Source organism: Drosophila yakuba, chromosome 3R (assembly GCF_016746365.2).
Source record: "Drosophila yakuba strain Tai18E2 chromosome 3R, Prin_Dyak_Tai18E2_2.1, whole genome shotgun sequence".
NCBI lineage: Eukaryota > Metazoa > Arthropoda > Insecta > Diptera > Drosophilidae > Drosophila > Drosophila yakuba.
The window spans coordinates 14,262,554-14,285,098 of NC_052530.2; the positions used below are offsets into that span (position 1 = coordinate 14,262,554).

General features: G+C 42.0%; 5 protein-coding genes across 6 annotated transcripts; 2 read left to right on the forward strand and 3 right to left on the reverse strand.

Moving 5' to 3' along the window:
* Positions 1-190: 190 nt before the first annotated feature.
* Positions 191-895, forward strand: LOC120321940. Its single transcript, XM_039376247.1, has one exon. It carries the CDS (start codon positions 215-217, stop codon positions 701-703), a length of 489 nt encoding a protein of 162 aa, XP_039232181.1. The 5' UTR covers positions 191-214; the 3' UTR covers positions 704-895.
* A 6,811-nt stretch (positions 896-7,706) lies between these two features.
* On the reverse strand, positions 7,707-9,365 carry LOC6536787 (FAM172 family protein homolog CG10038). Of its 2 annotated transcripts, XM_015192466.2 has the most exons (6): positions 9,253-9,365; positions 9,083-9,174; positions 8,900-9,015; positions 8,531-8,718; positions 8,126-8,384; positions 7,707-8,068 (listed from the first exon to the last, which is right to left on the reverse strand). In XM_015192466.2, exons 2-6 carry the CDS (start codon positions 9,162-9,164, stop codon positions 7,784-7,786), a joined length of 930 nt encoding a protein of 309 aa, XP_015047952.1. In that variant the 5' UTR covers positions 9,165-9,174; positions 9,253-9,365; the 3' UTR covers positions 7,707-7,783. The 2 variants fall into 2 exon arrangements, with proteins under 2 accessions (XP_015047952.1, XP_002097357.2); XM_002097321.3 differs by lacking the exon at positions 9,253-9,365 and having other exon boundaries at positions 9,083-9,246.
* A 183-nt stretch (positions 9,366-9,548) lies between these two features.
* LOC6536788 (granzyme-like protein 1) lies at positions 9,549-10,849 on the reverse strand. The gene is made up of 2 exons (XM_002097322.4): positions 10,184-10,849; positions 9,549-9,819 (listed from the first exon to the last, which is right to left on the reverse strand). The coding sequence occupies exons 1-2, from the start codon at positions 10,838-10,840 to the stop codon at positions 9,610-9,612; spliced, it is 867 nt and encodes a 288-aa protein (XP_002097358.2). The 5' UTR covers positions 10,841-10,849; the 3' UTR covers positions 9,549-9,609.
* An 81-nt stretch (positions 10,850-10,930) lies between these two features.
* On the reverse strand, positions 10,931-15,093 carry LOC6536789. The gene is made up of 5 exons (XM_002097323.4): positions 13,720-15,093; positions 12,986-13,636; positions 12,782-12,914; positions 11,381-12,729; positions 10,931-11,316 (listed from the first exon to the last, which is right to left on the reverse strand). The coding sequence occupies exons 1-5, from the start codon at positions 14,942-14,944 to the stop codon at positions 11,147-11,149; spliced, it is 3,528 nt and encodes a 1,175-aa protein (XP_002097359.1). The 5' UTR covers positions 14,945-15,093; the 3' UTR covers positions 10,931-11,146.
* A 3,788-nt stretch (positions 15,094-18,881) lies between these two features.
* LOC6536790 lies at positions 18,882-22,191 on the forward strand. The gene is made up of 3 exons (XM_002097324.4): positions 18,882-19,138; positions 19,198-19,351; positions 21,509-22,191. The coding sequence occupies exons 1-3, from the start codon at positions 18,993-18,995 to the stop codon at positions 21,869-21,871; spliced, it is 663 nt and encodes a 220-aa protein (XP_002097360.1). The 5' UTR covers positions 18,882-18,992; the 3' UTR covers positions 21,872-22,191.
* Positions 22,192-22,545: the final 354 nt, after the last annotated feature.

Genomic DNA, 22,545 nt, shown 5'->3' on the forward strand with positions numbered 1-22,545 from the left:
TCTAAAAAACTGGGGACCAGTTACACTCCGCCTAAAATATCTTTTTTATTTACAGTTGTAAATATTGCATTAAAGGTAAATATTTTAAAAAACACTTTTGAACGTGGGCAGCTGTTTCTATGGAATTTGCTTAGCCGGTCTCAAGTTCAAGGTTTCATAAAAACATATAAATACCTCGATCGATTTAAGGAACAGTTCAGTTTCGACTGTCAAAATGTCAGCGCGTCGTTATTTCGGGATTATCTTGGTCTTATATTGTATAAGCTTGAGTTATAGCTACAGGCTTTTAGAAAGCGATGAAGATCTAAAAACATGTCCAGCCCTAAATAAGGATATAATATTCGAGGAACCACATTTGAATAATAACCAAAGGGAACTTTACAACGTTCACAAAATACCACGAAGACATCACTTCAACTGGAATAAACATGAAATCCAACCTGAAAACTGGCTTTTGCGGATTATTAGAATAAAAACCATTGGTCCATCACCAAGTCCTAAAGTCCAAGAAGTAAAAGATGATAAGCCTATGGATGGATTTGCTCAGAGGCTTTTTAATATTCTAAGACAGACCCTCAATATGGAAGAGGCCTCCTATAAGCACAAAAACGAGCACAAGACCCTGTTCGTATTCAAGAAAAATCCTTTTCCGCCAGAACAACACATAGTGAAAAGAGAACCTGTGCAATACAATTACATGTGATCTAACCCAGATACATAAAGCTTCCTTCATAACTTATTACAGATTTTTTAAGTAATACTTAGACATACGCTCCCAACACCCTTATCAAAAGTCCCATATAGTTATTAAGATCTATTACCCCTAATTAGGCAAAGTTTGTAAGAACACATGTTCCCTGAAAGATGGCAATAAATTAAATCATTTTCCACTGTATCGCTGAGGGGTTTAAGCTTCGAGAAACATTGAAGAGATTTTCAGCCATAAATAATTCCCTCATATGAAAAGCCTTCTCTATGTCACTTGATTGCGGTTTGAAAGAAGCTCCATCCCCACCACACTCCCACCATAAAAAATTATATTATATGCATGACCCCAAATTAATCTAGCGAAACCTTTCCCATTTCGCTACAAACTTCAACCCCTGTTCAAAAGGACATCAAAGCCAGTGGAGTATGACAAACGAAGTTATTTGAATACGACCGTAAATGTCATAGGAGAACAAATTAAATTTGGCTTTTGGACCTGGCCAGCAGCCTTCAAAAATAAGAGGCATACAAATTTTATGGCCCTCGACTTTCATGTCGACATCAGCAAACATTTTTACGGGATATACAATGTTTAAGCTGAAAAAATAATCCCAGTGTTGAAAAATATTTTTATAAATTTACCATAAAGAGTTGAATTTTATAATTCATTTTCTATATAACTTAAGAGCTCGAGCTTCAAAACTTTTGCAAATTTATTCAAACTAAGCTGCTTCGAATTTCGCAGCATGGCAACTTCTTTGCAATATGTTGCCGCCAGTAGTGAATTGAAATTATGCAAAAGTAACAAAGGAGAAAAAAATTGAAAAACAAAACCAAGAAATAGAAACAGCATTTCATTTGCAATGCGAAATGTTGGCTCAGGCGGTGTCCGATTCAGATCTAGACACTTTTGCACAGCCAGAAATAAACTCATTCGCATGCAGTTGGCGTTTCACAAAGTGGATATTGATATTTTGTCCTTAAATTTTGTTATTTATGCGGTGAAAATGTTGGTGAAAGCGTAACCCCCTCGGCAAACTAAAATATACGAAACAGAAGTTTTGAATTTGCAGCAGCGCAATTCTGTCAAGTTGTGCAAATTTAACGCGACATTGTCTGCGACGCAGGACTCCAAGGACCCTCCCCTTGAGCCTTTTTTTTAGTTCATTGGGGGTGTGTGTCCTTCGCCCATTGACATTCAAGTCATGTGTCAGAGCAGAGGCCGATGCTTAACTCTGACAGACCAAAGCCCGAAAAGTTTGCCCATAAATTGTTGCAAAAAAAGAAAATGTTTCAACACGTCGAGAGGAAAATCTTGTTCGACACAGGCACTTGAAATTTTTCAATTGCCCGCAAATTTATATTAAGAGAGCGTGAAATTTATGATTGACAAATTGAATTTGAAAATTGAGCAATATTTTTGAATACTATTACAAGGGGCACAAGGGCGTTCGGAACTAATATTAAATATTGGTTCGGTTTGACTACTCTTTAAGAACTGGTTTTTTTCCACGCCATAAATGTAGACATGGAAATGATAAATGATCCTTCAATCGTTTGGCTTTAACATGTCCTAAGGAAGTTGCCAATTCGTCATGGCCTCCAATTGTTTGGCCAGCAAAAAAGCCTGCAGGAGATTTGTTGGGCCTTCTTTTTCGGTATTGTTTTGGCATAAAAAATCACTAAACACCCCATAAGCAAACCATTAAACGTAGGCCCATTAGTGGCGGGAATTTCCCAAGAAAAAATCTGAAACAGTTTCTTTATCATTTTTATTGCCGCCTTGAGTATGTGGGCGTAATGGTATAAATCTTGATGTTTATAAATCAGTACTCGATTTCATAGCCCCAGGGACCAGGCTGCGTTCAAAACAATCATGAAATACGTAGCTGGAGAAAAAATACTACTATTTGTGGTGAAATGGTATTATATTATTTGGAGCTTTAAAGATACGAAGTAAACAAAGACCTAAAACCTAGGCTTATCCAATCAACAAGTCGGATCTTTTTAGTATGTCTTCACATCCATTGACCTTGATCTCCTGCCATTTTTTCACATTTCCCCCTAAAAATGTCTCGCAAAGAAAATCACATTTTCATTGTTTGAGATTTTTAATATGCAAATAATTTGCTAGCCAAATAGCAACCAACTGTGACCCGGCAGATGACAATGACACTGCCAACGCCCCCGAACGGAACCCAGAAGGAATACAAGTCGCCAGGATACGGAAAAAGTCAAGTCGAGAACAATGCGACTCGAGGCCTACTTGCACTTGCAAGAAAGTTCTGCCTCGTTTTATGAATATCTTCTCGGTTCGCTTTTGGGCTCACATTTGTGGGTGACACACAGCTGACAGCTGCGGTCGTCGTGGTCCTGGTCCTCATCCCCATCCCCATTCCCATCCTCATCCTCATACCCATCCCGTCCTGATGCTGGTCCGGATGCCACGGAGTGGTGGCTCTTGCCCCGGCTCAAACTTTGACTCCGGTGATGCGTGGCCATTGTGCGCATTTGACGTTTGGTTTATTAATCAGTTTGGCCTGCGGCCATGGTCCATGGAGCGACCAACGTCACAATTTTCCACAAATGAATAATTTTTGTACAAGGGAAAATATAAAGCAGAAGCCAAAAAGGCAAACCCACAGAAAAATGTGTCACACAGGGGTCTACATTTTATACATATACTTACATTGTATAGCTGGATATAAACATTTGCAGAACAGCTTGGCAGAACCAAAAGTATCTTATTGGAAAATTTTAACAATTTCATTAGCTAAATATCTTTTTTTTTATTGGCATGATTCAAACTTTATGACAGCTTGATAAAACGCTGCAAATCCACAGTTTCTGGTACTAAATCTATAAACAGTTCACTAAATTTATTGTTCTTAAAATAATTGAATCAATTTACAAATATTAGAGTGCTTATAAGTTCGGCACTCGCCCATTTGCTATCATATTTTTTGTGCAAAGCGGGTTTCGCATTTTAATTTCAGCAGAGAGAAGCGAAAGTCAAACAAATGTCAGTCGCGTGTTAATCAAGTGTAAATAAATGGCGCAAAGATTAGAGAGCACCGCCAAGGCAGCAACTGGAACCACAATGAAACATTCTGAAAAGCCCAGAAAACAAATAAAAAGTAAAAAGCAGGAATTCCCAAAATTGAGGGGTGTGATGCAGACAAATAAAAAATGCAAAAAAAATGGTGAAAAAAGTGGAAAAAAAACATTTAATGGTTTTTTAAATGTTTTTTAAATGTGCGTGAAAAATCTGTCACTTCGATGAAGAAAGAACTTGAAAACGCTTTAAGTTTTCTTCACCACCCCATCCCAATGGCCGATGCAAATTAGCCGCCAAAGTTGTTATCATCGAAGCCCTCACCCAAATCCCGAAGCCATTGGACAGGACCCAAGCAACGCCTACGCCCAAGTGAGTCCTTAGACCCCGAACTTCAGACAAATCCTGCCCTGCGTGTCCGCATTTGAAAATTGGGTTTGGGATGTACTGAAGTGGTGTTGATGATACTATTATCTTAAATCGCGACGGGAAAGCCGACTGAGGCCGATGCGAAGCTGTCGACGGACGCGGCCACTTCAATTGTCCTTTTGCGGCGGAGGCATTTACAATTCATAGATAGAGACGGAAAAAATCGTTTTATTGGCTTTAAGGTCCTTTTTGTCGCCTCAGCGACATGAATAAAGGAGCAGCAACAAGGACATAAACCGCAAATAACTTGAACACTCTGCGGCCGGAGGGTTCCCTTTGTTATTGCATTTCCCCGTGATTTGTGTATTCTCGGGCCGGCGGAAGAGTTTGAATTTTACAATTTTTTCACCGCCTCCAAGGCACAGTGGTGCAAAGTGTTACGAAAATGAAGAACTACTATGGAACTTTTTAAACATTTTCACCAATAATTTTTACCATACGTTTAAGGATGTTATACTTTTAATTAGTTTACAACTTCTTGTCTTTTTGGTTTATATGTAATATTAATGATAGCTTAAAACAGAATGAAATGAAGCAATTTTAATACGTTTAGATATATCCTTTACAAGAATAGTTTTTTTTATTTATTACTTTACTTACTTGCAATGGTATGTGTAAGGAATAAATGTTCTTAGCATGTTAACATAAATTTTTTTATCCAAGGCAAACAAACAACCATTAAACCACTGTTCTGCCGATTTTGTCTCGCTAAAGGGGTGCAAATGCTGCAATTTGTAACATTATTTGTTTTTCTTTTCGGCCTCCCCCACCAATACCTCACCAGCCCACCGCCAAAAAGAACATTGCTTGAAGACACAATGCTATCTAATCTTATTTGGTATTATTTCTGCGTTAAACCTGCATTTCAGCACTTTCCCATTTCACAATGCCCCGGCAATTGTTGTCCTTAACAAGGAGACGAAACTTTAAACTTCCGAGGAGTAAACTGCGTGCGGACCGGGGATCCTTTGCCTTGAAGGGCAGTTTTAATGATATTTACAGGAAGTGGCAGAATCGCATCAATCATTTGTCAGCCATAAAAATTCGTCACACACGAGTATTAAATTATACAACGAAAATGGCCAGAATGTCTTTGCCGAAAAAAGCGGCAGGAATTCTTAATGGTTGCGTGCAATGAAATGACCTTGTAAGTTATGTCTGAAAAAATCCTGCTAGAAGTGAACCCAAAGCTTAACGATGGCCGGTCACTCCTGTGAGGCATCGCATGGGATTAAGATCCCGGCCCGGCATGTGTTGTTCCTCGTCCTGAATGCTTTAACCCACAGCCACCAACTCAACTCAGTCGCCTGGTGTGCCCACTCACATGTGAACATTTATTGGAAAACATTATTATTTATGGCTTTTTGAATGACATCGCTTGAACTTTTCAAGCAATAAAGTAACGTACAATAATATTTCCTTATAACGGAAATTGCGAGTTCGCATTTTTTCTATAAAAAATATAAAATTTCGAGTTTTGATTTATGAAGATATTCATTAGTACGGCTGCTCAAAATTGAGCAAAATGTATAAATGTATAAAACGATTCACAAGCAGGGGGATTTATATTAATGACGTTGTACTTGTCATTATGTTTATATAGAATGGATTTCGAATACACATTTGACAATGTGACTTTAAATTAAACCTCATTGTTTGAAGGCACCTTTATTATGACTCTGAAAATTGTAGAAAGTTAGCCATGCTATTCTTAAAGACGACGTTTCGCAAATATTAAAACAAATAAAATATATTGACAAAACTACAAATAAAGCTTAAAATAAATTAAATCCCAAGTAAGCCGATTGCAACACACATATGCATGCAATCTAAAATGAAAATCTCAAGCCACATTATTTCAGGCAATTGATGCGCAAGAAAACCAATAGTTAAAGGGTTTGGGATTACGGAGTTCAAGTCCTTGGGCATCTGGGACATGTGAAGGATGCGTGGGCGTTTAAGATTTGATCAAATAAGCACAAGGAAAGGATTATTCTAAGTAATTGCTAGACATTGTTTAGCGGGATGTTAAGGACACGAGTGCCACCGTTTTGGGTGTGGGTTATTTTTGTGTGAAATGTGTTCGACTTTAAAGTAAAATATCACCAAAGCTGGGGCATTTGTTTTTATTTACTTAGCCAATGCGATTACATAGGCCACTTCGGCTTATTTACTGCCCTGCTGCCGTGTACATACGTATGTATATATATGTATATGTGTTATCGGAGGGTATATCTCCGAGCTATATATGTTAGATACGGGCTTCAGGCGCATGACCCATTCCTGAACTCGTGCAAAGCTTTTTGCTGGCGACGGCGCCACGAACCTTTGCCTTCTCGCTCTAAGCCACATGATGCCATCCTTGTCGGCTGTGTGTGTAGGGTGCCGTGGAGTCAAAGTGTAGATAGCAAGCTGCCATAGGACGAGGACGACAAGGATGTTGAATACATATAAAAATGTCTAAGGTGGAGCAGAAGCCATGACTGCGGCCATGACAGCGATAATGTATACGGGAGTGGGGAGGCATCCACATCCACATCCACTTAGGTTAGGAGGAGGTAGGTCCTGGCGAAGTTGTAGGGTTGCCAGGACTCAGCCGCATCCCACTTCCACCTTCCGATCGCCCCTACTCCCGCCGTTTTCCGGCTTTCTCGCTATTTGAGTTTGGGTCCTGGTTCACTTTGTGGGTATTAAGTTCGTTTTAAGGCTAAAGACAAACGTCTCCATCTCTTTCGATGTGCCTTGTTCCATCTCTTTCGCATAAACCCTGGTTGCACTTTTTGTGCTCCTGCCAAATGAAAACTGTGCTGGCGACGGTGAGTCAAAGTCTTTAAAGTTGCACAAGGGGATTATGACTGTTCCCACATAATTAATCAGCTGCCTTCCTACGTAACTACACTAAGCTTTAGTTACAAATTATGATTTTTGTGGTTCAGTTCTAAGAGGCTGGTTAACTAAAAAATTAGCAAATCTATTTGCATCATTCGTATATGGTATTAACACCGTTTTGGTCTTCCAAGACCAACCCAAAATCCACATTGCATTTCTTAATGCTTATCGCACTAGGGAGGGAAAAATGCCAGTCGTCACTTTTTATGGCGCACTTAGTTAAACGATATGGACAACAGCAAAGCACTGGGCAGGGGTAACCAGGCCATGGAAAGTGGTCTTCAGGGGCAACCCCAAGGAGTTTGATGCAGTGGCCAAGTTGACAGCCCTTCCTTATCCGCGCGTCGTTGAGGGAATTTGTTTTGGTCCCGGACGCTGGTTTTTTATCCAGCTGATGGGCCAAGCGGGAGACTTTTGTTTTATCGATGGCAATACATCAGCCATCAATATGAATAACCCACACGGAATGTGCCGAAGTGCCGAAAATCAAATTAAATTGCCCTGATGTAAGTGTTTGTGACAGATTCGGACACTCGCTTGATTTATGCATAGCAAATCGATAGTTTGTGTTTGTCCTTTGAGAAAAGGGATCAGTGTCGGATGTGTGCAGGCGGTAAAAACATAATTTATATTCACATTTCCAAAAATATATTTACTATAAATGGGAAGTACAAAAATGCTTTAACAAGTAGATGCAGGCTGTCACTTCTTATTCGCCCGCTGCTCATACTTCTCCTCAATGAACTTGAATACAGAATCGATGGCCGAGTAAGAGGTCCACTCATGTTTGGTGTGTCCAGCGGAAATCCTGCGGATGCTGCCCTTTGACTGTGAGACGGGTGTGTCCAAGGGTGTGTTGCTGGCAACCCAATTGCAGGCCACTTCGGACATGTACTCCCTATCCTTCGCTTGGGGACTTCCCATAGCGGCATCAGTAAAGGCAATGGCAAACACGGATTCTTTAAAGAAATCCGGAAACCGCTCCACCTATTTAAGAGAAAATATAAATATGATATTGAAATATCTTTTGAATTCCATACTTACCAGATCAAGAGTGAGACTGCCACCGTAGCTGTGGGCCACTATAGCCACACTCTCCGGTTTCGCGGGCAACACTATATTCTTCCACACATAGTTAGTGTGATCTACGGACGTATTCACGCCCTTGATGGGATTCTCCTTTCCATTGTAGTATCGTGTGCAATCATTGGCGTTGGTGATGAGCAGATCGTATCCCAGTTTTCGGGCCTGTCGCACATAAGCCAGCTGGGTACCATGATCCAGCGAATTGTTGATAATCAAACTATACAAAAAATCGAATGTGGTAGAGAATGAATATTATCTACAGTTTTAATTAATGTAGCATTTCTACTTAAAGATAACTATCTTCTTATGTTTTCCATTATATTAAATCATTTTGATTCCTTCTTAAATAGTGACCATACGCACCTTCTAGCCCACTGTCCGGCCTTAACGAATCCACTGCCATGAATGAGAACTAGCAGCTTCTTGGACTGCGAAAGCTTTGCCGGTTGGGAGAATACGAATGAAGCGCGCTCAGGAGGCTGGTCGAAAGGGATGTAGGTGCGGCTAAGACCATTTTTCTCCAGCAAAGCGTAGACGATTTCTGGGATTTGCTGTGGGCAACAAAGCATACAGATTTTGTATTACTTATTACTGTCCAGATGTCTAGTTGTCTAGTTTCTCTTGAAAATAAATCCTAGGTTCGGATTCCATGGCTTCAAGGGAACCTAACCAATATGTTAGCAGGCAGTAGCAATACCCATCAGATATGCCAAATAGGATTCCGGTACATACGTTGGCCAGCTTCTGGTAATGCTTCTCGTTTTCGGTGGCATCGTCGCTGACGTTGTAGGAAAAGGGTTCCTTGCCGGGCTCCCCGGTGGCGGGATCGACTTTGCGGAGCACTCCTTCTGCAAGAGCGAATCGAGCAGGTTATATTGTCATGTAGTCACCATATCCAAGCTACATCGTACTTACCTCCATCGAACGCATATCCAAAGTTCTTCAGCTGGATGAGAGCCTCCTCACAATTGCTGGCCGGTGGCATCGACAGCGACATTTGAAAGCCTCTGTGGGGGCGAAATATTTGAAAAAATTTCGAGCACATTTTAATCGGTTGAGTGGTTTCTACACCGATCGACACTTACGAAGTAATAACGCGACCGGGAAAAGCTTTTATTTATATAGGAGTGTTGCTCTCGTTTTTGTTTTGATTTGGTTGATAAACGCCGAACTAGGGATGGTAGAAGCGCGCCACCTACAGGCCGCAAGCTCAAATCGGCCAAGCGATAGTTATCGATACCAAAGTCAAAGCGCCAATTCACACCAAAACGCATCACCACCAATAAAATCGCCTCAAAAAAATTTTAAATGAACATTTTGTTATACATACTTGTTTTAGAATTAAAGTGTTTTTTAAAATTATATTAATAGTTTTTGGTGATTAAAGGTTTATTATTTATTTAGAATCCTAGATAGAAAAGAACATCTTTTTTATAAAACTTCTAAAACCTGTCTTTCCAAACAGTGCGATTAATTTTTATGATTTGAAGTCTCGCAACCATATAGTCCATAGATTCCTGAATCCAGCTTGAGTATCCACTGATGCGAGTAAAGGCATAGGGTTTCAATGGGGTGCACGCTTTCCTGCCGTAGGAGAGTAATCCGTACAGCATCTCTTTTGCCACATTCATCAAGGGGGCTCCAGAATCTCCCTAAGAATACGTAATAAATGTAAAAAGAACTCCTTTTAATGGATATAACCATTATTTTATACCGAAGGTGTTCCTAGACTGCCACCCTAGGAATTCTTTAACTAAAATTCTATTTATCTCTGTAACATTGGTTAATATGGAAAACCAAAGGCATTAAAATGGAATATGGTTTCAAGATTTAAAAAAATGTATACTAAAGTAATATATTCTTCTAATTCGAGTTACCAAATGGATACTAAAATATTACATTTTTGGAATTTGAGTTACTAATTTCGAAACAAAAAGCGAATTTTTGATTGCTTTCTACTAAATGATAAAATAAATCTTCGAATATAAGTTTCTGGAGTATTTCTAATCCACTTACGTCGCAGGGACCTATAGGTCCTTTCAAATGCATCGCACAGATGTCCAGCGGTTTGAGGAAAACGAATCGATGACTTCGCTGGCACTCATCGTTTTCCATCGTCAAGAAGGGAATTTCCCGGAGTTTCTTTATCTTCCCGATTCCAACCCGTCCCCAGCCAACCAGCGAGGCCTTGATGCCACTACCCCTTCGGGGCTTCCCAGTGAAGTTAATACTTCGAAATCGGACATCGTCGAGCTGGAATTTGGGATAAACCCTCAACACGGCGATGTCGTGGCCGCCGAGGACCTTAAACTGGGGATGAAATCTTTTTTCCACGACGAAGAAGCGGTCCTGCTTCCGGCTGTTGAGCGTATCGGCGCCACCCGACACGTACAATTGCTTGATCGGCATCATTTTGATGCAGTGGGCAGCACTGAGCACAAACTCATTCGAAAGTATTACGCCCACGCAGAGGTGCTTGTAGTATCCTTTAACGTTTTCTCCGATGGAGACGATGTAAGGATAACGAGGCTGGAAACTCATCGACTTCATGTCCGACATAGTTGTTGCTGACGAAGGTGTGCTAGCCTGTGTTGTTTCGGAAACCGTCTCCTGGCCCGCCGACATCGCGGCGAACCAAGCTAAGGAGCAAATAAATCTCATCCAACAACACATATCTGCGACCACGTCCCGAATACAAAGACGTCATGAGTACGTCTTGTAGTCTGCTTTTATCATCAAGCTTCTTAACTTAATAATAGGGCATGAAATTATAATTTTCTGTATTTTCACGTGGATTACTTTTAAAGAATATAAATTTAAACTCCATTATATTATCAAACTTCAAAAAGTATAGCAATATTTTTTAAGCAGAATGATGGTTACTATCTACACGTCTGCGGAATTATGAATAGTTTAAAAACAGCAATAAATGAAAACCTACTCCTTATAAGAAGCCTATAAACGTGTTCAATAGAAATTCTACTGGCTAGTGGCAGAATCTTTAAGGCTCTGCTTCATATTGGCCACCTGGTTAAGCTTAGCAAGGCGTTTCATGGTTTCCAGCTCCTTGATAAACGTGGCCAGAGCTTCTTTGGTGGTCGAGATGTCCGCATCCTTTAAGTCATCAAGCGTGTCCTCTTTTTCCAGTTCTGAAAGAAATTCAAAAATAGATTCATTTTCATATTTAGCTTAAGTTAGCTTTGGGATACTAACCCTCCATTTCCGCTTCTATGTCATCCAGGCGATCGAGAACCAATGATTGCTGCACTTTCACATGTTCGATCAAGCGATACTGGCACTCCTCCGGATCGATGGCAGCTTCCGGTTGGGGAACGTTCGGAAGATCAGGGTGCTCCAACTTTGGACGTTTAACCGGTGTCAACGCAGTAGAGCCCAGATTGTCTTCGTCCCACTTTTTAGCCCACAGATAAAGCTTTGGGTGACAGCGGTTGCGTGCGATGTTAATCTTGACCAGCAGCGAGTGCATCGATCGCTTGGCATCTAGTAAATTGCCGGTCAGCGTGTGCGAGCGCTTTAGGAGCTCGAATTGTTTGGTGGTCTGTGGATTTGCAGTGTGATACGCGGCCACCGGCAACTTTCCTTCGAATAGCCAGTCCTGGTCGTGCTTAAACCTCATTGAGTCCCGACCCCTCTGCGGATTACGACAGATGTAGCAAACGTACTTGTCCGGCACGTCTGACTCTTTGACAATTCCGTTGCATGCACCGTGCTGCCAGCATAAACACAATTCACATTGGATCATCAGACCGTCCTCTTCGCCATACTCGCAGATGCAGTTGATGATCTCCTCCTGCCGCATGCGCACAATTCGAATTAGTTCACCGTTTTCCTTGATGTACTGGGGTGCTTTGGTTAGAGTGTCAGCTGGTGGTGGGGCAAGGGCTGCATTAATGTCCGCCTGGTCATTAGACGACGGCGTGGACACCGAATCTGCCATGGCTGGTGAGTCGATGGAACTAATGGGAGTTGGTGCCGCACCTACGCGTCGTTTCTTTGAGTCGATGCGTGTATCTGGAGTGGGGGTGTTAAAAGATTGCCGAGTCTCCTCAGCGTCTTGTTCGGTTAGGGCGTGACCAGTCGTGCTATCTGTCAAATTGGGGCGACGCTGAGACCGCTGGCGGTTGCTCTTGCGCGATCCAGATGGTCGCTTTGACGGTGACAAGCGTGCACGCTTGCAGGAACGACTCAAGGACGGGTTCAACGACTGAGTTGCACCTCCAGCCTCCAAAGAAACATCTTCTGGCGTAATGCCACTTTCAACAGTTGGCGTCAACACACTTGGTGGCTCCATCTTAGGAGATAGCAGGGTCTTTGTAGGCGATGTGACAGATGGAGTTGCCGGTCCTCCAGGAGATGTGACCGTAGCTGATACGCTCTGACGTTTAAACGAGCGCGACTGCTGCATATCCTGCTGGTGCATTTTGGCAAAGAACTGCTGGTTGGGTATCTGGTTTTTCGGCACCGCCTCACCTTGCTCGATAGACGAGGGGTGTGTGCGCTTGACCGCTAGTTCCTGCATCTTTGGGCAGTGGCTCACGTGCCTGTAAATTTAAAGTAAGTTAGGTGTCATGAGTTAAATACTAAACTACTTACTCTGCAAATTCTTTGTGATAATGGCGAATGTGGATAAGCAGAAAGTCTTCTTTACGATAGGTCTTGCCACAGTCTTCGCGCGGACATACATAAAGATTGTCCTGGATTTTGACTTTTAGGCCCCCAATGAAAGCTGAAACATGAAGAAATAATTCATTTTAATATTAATGTCATGTGATGCCAATACAAATTGTATATACTTACCAAAGCCATTTTCCACCACTGGAGGATCTCCTGATAAAAGCTGAGACGAACCTCCCTCACCGGCTTCTAGTACTTCTGATGTGGTTTTGGGCTTTGTCTCATCGGCGGGTTGTGTCTGCGGCGACATTAACTCGGCAGGTGGCATGAGCGAGGCCACCGGTGCTTCCATGTACTGGCTTTCTTTCACCGGCATCGGAGTAGAAGGCAACGAGGACTGCGACGTGATGCTCTGGTCCAGCGTGGAGTCCATCGACACATCCATGGTCCTGGGCTTGGGCGGTGGCTGCGGATTGTAGTCGTGTGTGTAGACGTAAGCATTGATGTCTTTGGCACGACGTCGATGAATGCTAAAGTCGTAAACATCCGGGTTGTAGACCAGATTCTGAGACTCAAGGAACAACTTTAAGTCGGACTTGGAGCGGAACCGTTTGCCGCTGGGTGAGACGAGAATAACATCCCACTTGCCGAGAACGTTGGATCGCTGGTACATGTGCTTGATCCAGCCAGGAGGCAGACGCCAGTCCTGCACGATAACAGTGGGTTTCTGGTGTTCGCCCACAATCAGGAAACCCTCGGTTCCAATAGGTTGGTCATTTACCCAGTGACAAGTCCACTCGCCGTCATGCGGTATTTCGGGGAGTCCTAGAGCTGCTGTTGGTTATGAAAGTCGAACATTAAAGTTGTGGTTAGTTTCGGAATTAATTTGATGGCAGATATAACTTTGGTGCCCTTACCTATATCCAAACTGGCCATATCCAGCAACGGCCAATCCCTGCGCTGTGGTGTACTTTTGCTCTTCTTGCTGCTCGAGGAGCCACTGGTTCCGCTCACGCTGCCTGTGCTTGCCCTCTTCGGAGCCACAGATACAGAGCTTACTGGAGTTCCAACCGGAGTGGGTGGCTTCGAAGCCCTCTCTTCCGTTGCCTGAACAGGGAGCAGCTGCTTGGGCATCTTGTTCATGTGCACGGCGCGCACGTTCTTAACGTAGCCATCATCGAAGAGCACCTCGTAGGTATCGTTGCCCAGCAACTTGCGGATGGTTCCTGGAAACTTTCGCGGCCCCGACCAGCGGGCCATGCACTTCTCATCCAGCTCAAAGACGGGTAGCACCCGGTTGCTGAGGCGCTGCCTAAGCCGTTCCGACTTGATGGCCATCCACTCCTGAGAGCTGCCGCTTGTAGAAGGCGACACCTTTAGCTTGTGATTGCGCTCAAAGCGCACGAGTAGCGTCTGCTCCGTCTCGTTTACTTCCACGATGCGGGCGGGCAACCAGTTGCCCTCCACACTGAGCGCCTCCAAACGGGCGCCGATAGTCAAGTTATGTGGATTGCTGTACTTGGGCGGTGAGCCGGGCAGCGGGGAGTTAGAATTGGAGGCGGATCCAGCAGCTGGTACGGTTGCTTCGCTGCTTGAGGGTACTGGAGTCACTGGGGCTTCCTTTGCAGCTGCCTTATTTGCATCCGCGCTGGGTTCGGGAGTGGCCTTTACCTCATCCTCCGTCTTGTTTGTTTTGGCTTCCTCCGTGGCCTTGCGTTCTTCCGTTTCCGATAGGATTTGGGCCACTATTTGGTCCACCGTAGCCTTGATCACATCGTCATTAGTCGATAACTGAGCATTTCCCTGGGTTCCAGTCGTTCCCTCCACGCTAGCGTGCTGGAGTGCCCGGTGGTCTGCCTCGATCTCGGCGGAATCCATCTTGCCCCATGGAAAAACGGTCGGAAAGACGCGCGGCTTGAGCAGGTACTTTCCATTGCGGATCGTGTTGAAGTCCAGGCGGCGGAAGTGGCGTGAGCAGACCAGGACGCTCTTGGTGATCTGCCGCTCCAGGCTGATGCGCGAGTTCTTGATCCAAATGGCCCGGATGATGGGGTCCAGGGGGAAGGAGTGGTAGGTCACGCCGTGGTGCTCCAGCAGACGCGACGTCGACGGGCAGTTGGCAACGCAGCAACGGCGGCCCATGGCGATGCTGTCTTCGGTTCTTTATTGAATCTGTAGCTTTATTGGCTATTTGCTAGAGCACACTGTGCTAGGTGATGAAATAATCAGAAAACCGACGCGAAAATTATCCAGAAAACACAGCGCAGTAAAGTAGTGTGACCATATCGAGGTACAGTAAAAACGTGTAGGCCGGCAGACTATCGATACTTCCAATTGGAATATCGATTGAATTGGCTATCTTGGGCGTTGCCACCTTGTTAACAAAGTTGTAGAAAATTTTACGTTACTTTTTGGCTAGTTAAAAAAAATATTAATATTCCAATATATTTGCATTAAGCATGAAGATTCCATTGTCATTTAATTTGTAAAAACTAAAATTTTAATAAATTTGACTTTTGAGAGTATTATTGATTAAATTACTGATTACAAATAATCAAGTCTGATAAGAAATAAAAAACTTTTTATTTCTGACTATCCACACTTTCAATATACTTTCCCAGAAAGTTTACTTTTGATGTTGGTAAATACCTGCTGCACAATTAAAATTAATACCTGCTTTAATGTATTTTAGCAAAGTGAGGGTGCCATAAATTTCCTCAGCTCGGCGGAAAAAGGATCACGTGCCTGTAAGCCACCGTTCCCAAGGCCACCGAAAGCCTATTTGAAATGCAATTAATGTACACCTTTGGGCTTACATGTCACCACGTTCGCCAAGAGGCAGACACCTTGCAAAAAGCTAACCAAATACGATATCATCCATGCGAAAATGCTTCTGGAACTACGTATTTCAACACTTGGCTTCAAAGTTTGAGGAGCAGTATTTTATGCGTGCTGGTGAAGTAAGCACTTATTGTAGCTTTTAATTACAATATTTCTCCCAGTCATTAGCATGCAAGAAACAACTGACAATGTTGACTGTGGCGCCGGCTGCCTAATCGGTTAATTGAGCCTCCAAAAAATCGGTTTAAGTATGGAGCCTTGGCCTTCACAGGAAAATATGTGTGGAAAATTTGATTGCATATTTTTAAGCCATTTGCTTATATTCTATAGCTCTGTATATTCTGTCAAAATTTTATATATTTGGCCAAACTCCTCGAATTCCTCAAAGAAATAGGTTTTGTCCATTACAAAAATCGTTCTAGAATGCCGGCATATGCAGCATATATTTCAGCTAATACCTTAAAAGTCTTGGTCGAAGCACTTCCTGTTTTTTTGTACTTCCCCGAAAACGAGGTCTCTGGGTCAATCTGTTCACTTAGATCTTGGGGGTGTTTGCGAAACTGACACGGAGCCAATATCAAATGGTGTTGACTTTGATTCAGTGGATAGCAAATATTTAAAATCAAATCACGATTGCAGCATAAAGCAAACTTAAATTATAAAATGCTTGTATTGTCATATGCAGCTGACATAAATATTAAATAACGTGAATAACTGACGTTGCTAAGCCGAACATTTTTTATTTTTTTTTTTATTAATTTTGGGCAGTACGAATCTGACATTGAGAGGTCCACTCGAAGGGAAATCCAAATGGGTAAACACGGTTAGATTTCCGTTTGCATAACTATTAGTGAAGATATTTGCATAAATTATCGTCACTCGATGAAATTGGGACGACTGCACCTGAACTCACTCTCTTTTTGTGCAAATAATTTAACAATATGTAACCTGTGCAAAAATATTTTCAAAAACAGAAATACAACGCGAGTACAAAACTTTTGGTCCAACTGACGGCGGCACTTTCTCCTTCAATATTTACCCAACTCATCGACAAATTGGCCAGGCCCATTCCCCAGCCTCATCTCCGTCCCAGTACCATAGCCCATAAGTTAGCCCCCTTCCCGATCCCCATTGCGATCCCGTCTGGGAACTCATTGCGTAAATATGTGGGTATGCAATGCGGTAATAGGCTTCGCGTCTCTTGACACTTGGGCCCAGTTCCCGGTTCCTTATCACATGAATATTACCCTAAAAATTATCGTTATATGATGATGATCGTTTGTTGCTAAAAACGAGTGCCCACGGGAATTCATGTGACGCCGAGTAGTTCATACAAATTAAATAAATTATGCTTGCCCAAAAACATGGCCTAAGCAAATACGTGTTGACCATGTAAATGGGTTGCCTAATTTATTATAATTTTTATTGGCCTTTGTCACTCAGCATTGCACGCAGGGCACTTGAAATTTGAAATTTAATATCTGGAATTTTTTAGTGCTATTGCAATTGGGATTTCCCAGACTCTGTGTAATTGTAGGAGTTACAATAACCATATTGTAAAATTTTGAAAAAATTTTCCACTTCTGTGGGATCATTTAATGATATCCCTACCCGCATTTCATTTCTCTAAAAACATTTTGCAAAATACTATTGAAATTTCTGAAAAATGGGCGCGGCATGACTTAGCTTCCAGCATAATCCGCCTAAAATGTCCCACGAGATACATGTGTCAGGTAATGAGCGGCACCTGCCTTCGTGTAACTTTTGCCGTTTTACCGATTGCCATAATGTGCGATTTAACAGATACCTTTATTTTCCAAACCGCCTTTTTGGGTTTCGGTTTTGTTGGGTCGACATGCTCAGCTGCACGTGAGTTGGAGATGTAAAAATAAAGAAAATAACGCGCGGAGGAGACAAAACTTATTCGAGGCGATCATGTTGAAATGCGTGAATTGGGTATGGGTATGGGTTTGGGTTTGGGTTTTCGGGTTTGCGGGCTTACTCTTCACTTTCAACTGGTGAAATTTTCGTACTCATCGGGGCTGACCTTGATCTGGGTCCCAAGCTGTGGAGAAAATAATGCAGATGGGCTCGCATCATTTCTTATGCTTATGCAACGACAAGTGTGTTTGGGTATATCTTCTGGCTATTTATGGCCGGCATTATGTAATGTTTGGCGGCTCATGTAAAATTGTATGTTCCCTTAGGTGTTATATAGGCACAGAAATGCTGGCTATTTAATATAGCCATAGAACTTATTTATTCACAGGTGACCTTCACTTGCCAATTTCAATCGACATAAATTGTTGGTCAACACATCAGCCTAGATTATGCAATGAGCAAAACAACAAAAGCACTGGCAAATACATACATATTTCTGAACAAAGCAAACAATAGCGTAAAATGCATTTATTTATGCAAAGAGACAGGAGACGCACCACAAAAAAAAGTTCGAAATTTCCGTGCCAAAAACGATTTTGGCTCAAGTGGTGTCGTGTTTGTGTAGCTAATTAGATGGGAGTTAGGCCAATCCATTCAACGGCCATTCAAAGCGAAGTGGTGCAAAATGATGCGCAAGCTAAAGAAACGCCACCCATCACCCACCGATCGCCCCTTTTTCTGCACCACTTTAACCACTTAACATTCATGGTTGCTGGTTAAGCGGGCTCTGAAGATTAGTCCATTTTCCCCGCGCTCCAATTTAGAAATAGGCTACAGATTCCTCCTCAAATAAGTGCCAATAATATAGGTGCCAATTCTCGAGTACGTCTCACTGAATATTCGTATCTTAATGTCATTAACATTATCTAATTTTATCTTTACATTTAAGATATTTTCATTCCCTTCAAATTTTCCTATCATTCAAATCCTTTGAAGGGAATTTTCTAAAGTGAATTAATCTTTAAACTTATTGCCTCTGTAATACAGGGTATACAAATTTCGGTTTGCAAACTTGGAGCTCTATTGATCGTTACAGTGTTTTTTAATATTGGCACAAGAAAAATCATGAAAATAGAGAATTCAACAAATAAAATATAAGGTTTTTATAAAGAAAATAAAAAAGTTTTTTATCAGTAAGACTCAATGGAATAAACCTTTTTCAAGTGTAGTACTGCCACCAAACCAAAAAACCCCACCACTTATTCTCTCTTGAGGTATGGCGCTCTCATCGAATTGAGTGGACTGATGCGACGCTCGGTTCGTATATAAGGCGGGGTTCCCCAATGCTTTTGACATTCCAGTTGATCAGTGCCAGCCGATCGGTCGGTAGAAAGAAGTGCGTCGCGAGCCAAAAAAGAAAATCGAACTCGCAGAAAGTGCCAGTGAATAGACTGATAACCGAACCAAAATGAAAGCTTTCATTATCGCCGGAGTGTGCGTGTTGAGCGTGCTGAGCCTGGGATCTGCTCAATTCCAGAACGGACGTCTGGAGCCGCCAAATCCGCAGCTCTGTGCCCAACGCGTCATTCACGAAAAGACTCCCGACGGCAAGGGGTGAGTGGGCAGGATATGCGCCCCAAACATAAACTATAAGGTTTGTCTCTCTCCCCCAGTTACTTCTTCTCATGGCGCGACCCTCAGCTGAAGGGTGTGGAGGAGGATTGGCTGACCGCCAGGAACTACTGCCGCAGGCGCTGCATGGACTCCGTTTCTCTGGAGACCAGCCTGGAGAACGAGTGGATCAAGCAGTATGTGGTGCGCGAGAATGTATGTACAAATTCCATAGAAAATTTAAATTTAATGAATTATGACGGGAAATAGTATTTTTGATAAACTTCTTAAATGTTCAAAATGACCTCGTTAAAGAGGTCAAAGTTAAACAAGTGTAGGTCATAAAGACGTAACCCTTATTATAGGAAAATTTCCACAGAAATCGAAAGACTTAAGCAACGAACTTAAGTCTAAATATCAAACAAATCTGAGGCAAATGTAATCCTATATCTCAACTTTCCTAAATATTTATTCCATAAATTGATTGTCTCCACCCCAAAAATAAACCTTACATAAGTTCCACTTATCTTATCAAAACCATGTCTAAACTAATAAATTGATCTAAACTTCACTGCACCTGTTTGTTAAACATTAAAGCATTGATAGATCAAACAAATGACCGAAAATACTATTGAAATATGCAACTCATTTACTATTTATAAGTTTTTTTCGGAGAAAGGCTATTACAAATGCAAAATCCAACACTGTTAAATAGACCGCATCTACGTGGACTTTTACACCTTCAAGTCAAAAAAGCTTGTCAATAATTTATTGTACCTGCATCCATCAGTTTTTATTTCCGTTGTTTTTTCACCTGTTTTGCATGACATTATGTCACCTATCTTAATTTGTTTGGTAAGTTAAATAACGTCCGTTTAGCCGCGTGTGAACTGTTTAGCGCGTTTTATTTGGCAGCTCACACAAGACACAACAAAATGCTGACCTTAATTTTGAGGATGCTGGGGCACACAATAAAAATAATTGCGAAATCTCTGACATTAACATCGCTCCACAAAGTTCAATGTGAAATTACACATAAAAACCGAACGGAAAGGCAAAATACGCATCATAAATACAGAAAAACTTTCCCAGTTGTTGTCTCTGTAATTTTGCACACGAATGGAATCGTCTGATATTATGCAACGCTCTTCAGATGAACAAGTGTCAAGTTTGGAGTTGTGGTCAGCCAGGCTCATCTCTTCTCATCTGCCATCTTCCGACTCATTGCCCACCTCCCATCTCCGTTTTCGAGGCATGGGAAAGCACTGGTGGTCGAATTGAAATCGAAAGTACATGAGTGCGATGGGAAAGCCTGGCCGGAAAAGCTGCTCAACAAAATTACTTAGCAAATTAGCAAACTGCGAACACGCAACCGAATTCATTTGTAGTACAATTTACGTATAATACAGGAGGAAATTAAATGCAAAAATTTGAGGATGGAAAGTAGCTCATAAATTTATTTTTGTGGTCAATTGTGTCCACTATTATAATTTATTAATTTTTTATAATCATACCTTTAACCATATATCAGCCAACTTATAAGACAACTATTAAATGTTTTTAAGATGTTTAATAGAAAAGCAATAGTTTCCATCAGCATTTTCCGCTTCCTACTACGTTGCATCGCCCACAGACTTATCTGTAAACTTTTAGTTAACTTTTAGTAGGACAGGTGTACAAACATCACTCATTGGGCTTCCGCAACGGGAAAAATGCATTCATCGTCTGAGTTTTAAACAATTACAAAGCAATCTGGACCCCTTAAATGAAACGCTAAAACCGCCACCGACAAAACCGAAATCAATGTCCATAAATCTGTTTCAGCTTTACGCTCATTGGAGTTTTCCAAAAGGGCAGACATCCAAACCGAGTCGTCTGGGTCTTTTTTTTTGTGTTGCCCCCTTAACAAAACAATTTTTATGGCCCATCAGGTGAAAGTGACTGATGATCGCTTAACTGCGGCTGCGCAGCGGCTTTTGCTTTTGCTTCTGCTCACTTGAAATGTTGACAGTATCGGGTGCGCCAGCTCCAAAAGGGCGCGGACTCGGAATGGGAATGGGAATAGGAATGGGTATATGGGTTCGCTTTCAACGATAATAATGGTTGTTTGGGCGTGACAGGCCCAAAAGAGTTACTAACTGGAATTTCTACCACTATTTTTTTCGTCGATGCCAGCGCTGCATTTTCTTGCGTAGGTGCGATTGATAGGAGAAATCTATATCTATATCAGTATCTGCCAGGGAAAATGAAGTATGGGTAATTCTAAATAATTAAGCTTTCTTGGATATTACTTATTGCAGTTGGTGTCTTCATTATCTGAAGTTTTTGCTTAAGATTCAGTGTATTAATGAAAGCTCTTCTCGGGCGTTGCAGGTGAAATACATCTGGACCAGCGGCCGCTTGTGCGACTTCAAGGGCTGTGACCGCCCCGATCTGCAGCCCACGAACGTCAACGGATGGTTCTGGACCGCCACCCTGCAGAAACTGGCCCCAACCACCGAAAGGAACCAGGGCGATTGGTCGCCCACCGGCGGAATTGGCCTGCCCCAGCCGGACAACCGCGAGTACAAGCAGAATGGAGCGCCGGAAAACTGCCTCGCCCTGCTGAACCAGTTCTACAACGATGGCGTGAACTGGCACGACGTGGCCTGCCACCACAAGAAGAGCTTCGTCTGCGAGGAGAACGATGCCCTGCTGAAGTATGTGCGCTACACGAACCCCAATCTGCGCATCTAAGAGGATTAGGATCCAGATGCGAATGCGAATGCGGGCTGGCGGAGGAACCAGCGACTCTCCAAGTAAAACCAAAAATGATATTCCCCAAATCGGCAGCGGAATCGATGATCGATGTCAACTACATATCTACTCTCCGATTGTCTTTGAATGCTAAGTTTTCTGGCCAAATTGCTGCATGATATACTTATGATCCCTCTTCTGGTAACCACCTTCCAATTCTCTGCGCTCTGTTCTGTCTCATCAACTAGTTTAATTCTTAATTTTGTATTAATTTATGATTTTCTTTAATTATAATAAAAGATTTGAAACGATTTTGATAAGTGGACAATGGCTTTATTAATTTCTGTATTTTATTTATTTTCTGTTGGGTGTTTAAATTGCTTATTGCTTGTTATTCATTTTAATGTTAGCTGTTCCTGAGACTTTATTTGTCTATTGCTACCAAAAATGTATTTTTACTTGATGTATTGATACTTGCAAGTGTATATAGATTTAATAGGTGTCGCCACGCTTTTGAGAAAACTTTTTGAACATTTTACAATTACATTTACCAATGTAAAATTAAATACGGGTGTTGTTAAAACTAAAAATTTTAATTTATTTTATTTTCAACATAACTTCCCTGATTCATACATTAAAAACAATTCGGTTCAGAAATTTAAAAAAGAATCCTA

Excerpts from the sequence above, each read along its gene's own strand:
- LOC6536787 (XM_002097321.3), bottom strand. The coding sequence starts at position 9,212 with ATGTGCTCGAAATTTTTTCAAATATTTCGCCCCCACAGAGGCTTTCAA. Across the intron at positions 8,719-8,899 it reads ATTACCAGAAGCTGGCCAAC|CAAATCCCAGAAATCGTCTA; the intron begins GTATGTACCGGA and ends TGTTGCCCACAG. Across the intron at positions 8,385-8,530 it reads GCCGGACAGTGGGCTAGAAG|TTTGATTATCAACAATTCGC; the intron begins GTGCGTATGGTC and ends TTTTTTGTATAG.
- LOC6536790 (XM_002097324.4), top strand. The coding sequence starts at position 18,993 with ATGAAAGCTTTCATTATCGCCGGAGTGTGCGTGTTGAGCGTGCTGAGC. Across the intron at positions 19,139-19,197 it reads AAGACTCCCGACGGCAAGGG|TTACTTCTTCTCATGGCGCG; the intron begins GTGAGTGGGCAG and ends TCTCTCCCCCAG. Across the intron at positions 19,352-21,508 it reads AGTATGTGGTGCGCGAGAAT|GTGAAATACATCTGGACCAG; the intron begins GTATGTACAAAT and ends CGGGCGTTGCAG.
- LOC120321940 (XM_039376247.1), top strand. The coding sequence starts at position 215 with ATGTCAGCGCGTCGTTATTTCGGGATTATCTTGGTCTTATATTGTATA.
- LOC6536788 (XM_002097322.4), bottom strand. The coding sequence starts at position 10,840 with ATGTGTTGTTGGATGAGATTTATTTGCTCCTTAGCTTGGTTCGCCGCG. Across the intron at positions 9,820-10,183 it reads GACCTATAGGTCCCTGCGAC|GGAGATTCTGGAGCCCCCTT; the intron begins GTAAGTGGATTA and ends ACGTATTCTTAG.
- LOC6536789 (XM_002097323.4), bottom strand. The coding sequence starts at position 14,944 with ATGGGCCGCCGTTGCTGCGTTGCCAACTGCCCGTCGACGTCGCGTCTG. Across the intron at positions 13,637-13,719 it reads TATGGCCAGTTTGGATATAG|CAGCTCTAGGACTCCCCGAA; the intron begins GTAAGGGCACCA and ends CATAACCAACAG. Across the intron at positions 12,730-12,781 it reads TATCACAAAGAATTTGCAGA|GCACGTGAGCCACTGCCCAA; the intron begins GTAAGTAGTTTA and ends TTAAATTTACAG.